At 44.1% G+C, this 1875-nt stretch overlaps 1 protein-coding gene across 1 annotated transcript; it reads left to right on the top strand.

Moving 5' to 3' along the window:
* Positions 1-463: 463 nt before the first annotated feature.
* On the top strand, positions 464-1871 carry LOC121938393 (E3 ubiquitin/ISG15 ligase TRIM25-like; the record flags this gene model as incomplete). Its single annotated transcript, XM_042481642.1, has 1 exon — positions 464-1871. A coding segment is annotated over exon 1 (1350 nt), but the record flags the coding sequence as incomplete, so codon positions are not given.
* Positions 1872-1875: the final 4 nt, after the last annotated feature.

The following is a 1875-nucleotide window of genomic DNA, read 5'->3' as shown; positions in this document are numbered from 1 at the left end:
TTTTTTTTATCATTTCAAATATGCAAATTTTCAGTTAAGTTGCAGTGAGTCAACAGAATTGCAAGTTTGCACAGAATGCAGGGATTGGCCAAATTTGCGGTACTGGTTGTAATCACAACAGCGCAACATCCTGGAGGGACTGACAAATGCTTTCAGCTCTAAATGCATTGGAAATTAACACTTAATGCAAAGAGAAAATTTGTGTCAAAGAAAGCTCTACAGGGTGCCTTTAAAGTAAATGTAAATTTTAACTGTCCATCTGCTGATGTAGCAGATATTTATAATTTTAAATATTCACATGCTAGTGCTGATTGTTTCTTGTCATTACTGTATTTCTATTAACATTTTTCCACACTTTTATACACTCAGCACATTATACATGTTGATATTTTTTAAATATTCACAAACAAGTGCCAACTGTTTTATTATTACTGTATTTCTATTTTATATTTTGACATACTTATTTACTACTATACTACTTACTACATACTTACTTACTTATTTCTACTCTCTAAATCTCTATGCTTGGCATCAAAACAACTGTAACAAACCACAATTTCCCTCGGGGAATCAATAAAATATATCTGATTTCTGGATTCATGTTATATGATCTAAATAAGGTCAAGAATGAACTTTCTGTAACTGTTTGTGTGTGTGTGTGTGTGTGTGTGTGTGTGTGTGTGTTTTTTTTTTTTCCAGAAATGGCCTCAAGCAGCAGCCTCTTATCTGAGGAGCAGCTCCTCTGTCCCATCTGCCTGGATGTCTTCACTCGGCCAGTTTCCACTCCATGTGGACACAACTTTTGCATGTCCTGTATCGCGTCTTACTGGGACGACATACCTGTCAGCCAGTGTCCGGTCTGCAAGGAAAAATTTAGGCTGAGACCGGACCTCAAGGTCAACACTTTCATCTCAGAGCTTTCGTCACAATTCATGTCGCTTCAAGCGACAGACGCTCACATCTGGAGTGTGGACCAACAGCCGGCTCGCCGTGGTGGAACCGTGCTGTGTGATATTTGCACCGACACCCAGCGAGAGGCTGTCAAGTCCTGTCTCGAGTGTCTGACTTCTTACTGCGACGTCCATCTAGAACCTCATCACAGAGCTGCCGGCCTGAAGAGACACACGCTGGTTGACCCGTTGGCGACTCTGGAGGACAGGATCTGCAAGAAACACACCAGACTCCTCACACTGTTCTGTGTAGACGACGGGGTTTTGCTGTGTGACATGTGCAACAGTTTGCGCCATGTGAAGCATAGCGTCACTTCTGTGGAGCGAGCGTTTAGAGAGAAAAAATCTCTGCTGGGGAACGCTGAGACTAAAGTGCAGCAGATGATCCAGGAGAGGCTGCAGAAGATCCGAGTCACGAAGGAGTCAGTGGAACAAAGCAGGACAGAAACCAAAGACGTGATCGTAAAAAGCGTGCAGGACTTGACGGCGCTGATCTCTGAGATCCAGAAGAGCCAGGCGGAGCTCGTAAAGGTGATCGAGGAGAAGCAGAAAGCAGCAGAAGAACAGGCAGAGGGGTTTATTAGCAGCATGGAGAGAGAGATCACAGAGCTGCAGAAAACAACGATGAAACTGACGGAGCTGAAACAGACTGAAGACCAGCTTCGTTTCCTCCAGAGTTTCCCGAACCGATCCATCCTGCCACACATGATGGACTTGTCCACGTTTGACTTTAACAGACAAGCAGCGATAGACCACGTACGGACATCTTTGAACAAATCAGTGTCTCAGCTGCGAATGTCAATAAATAAAATGAACACAGAAATACAAAAACTCTCTGACGGTACAGACGTGTCCAACGATGCTACGCTGAGATACGTGCAGCAGTATGAAGTGGACGTAGTGCTCGACCCCGACACGGCTCACC

This window comes from Plectropomus leopardus, unplaced genomic scaffold, assembly GCF_008729295.1.
Source record: "Plectropomus leopardus isolate mb unplaced genomic scaffold, YSFRI_Pleo_2.0 unplaced_scaffold29331, whole genome shotgun sequence".
Taxonomy (NCBI): domain Eukaryota; kingdom Metazoa; phylum Chordata; class Actinopteri; order Perciformes; family Serranidae; genus Plectropomus; species Plectropomus leopardus.
The sequence above is the reverse complement of the archived record's forward strand: the minus strand, read 5'-3'. Positions and strand labels throughout refer to the sequence as shown.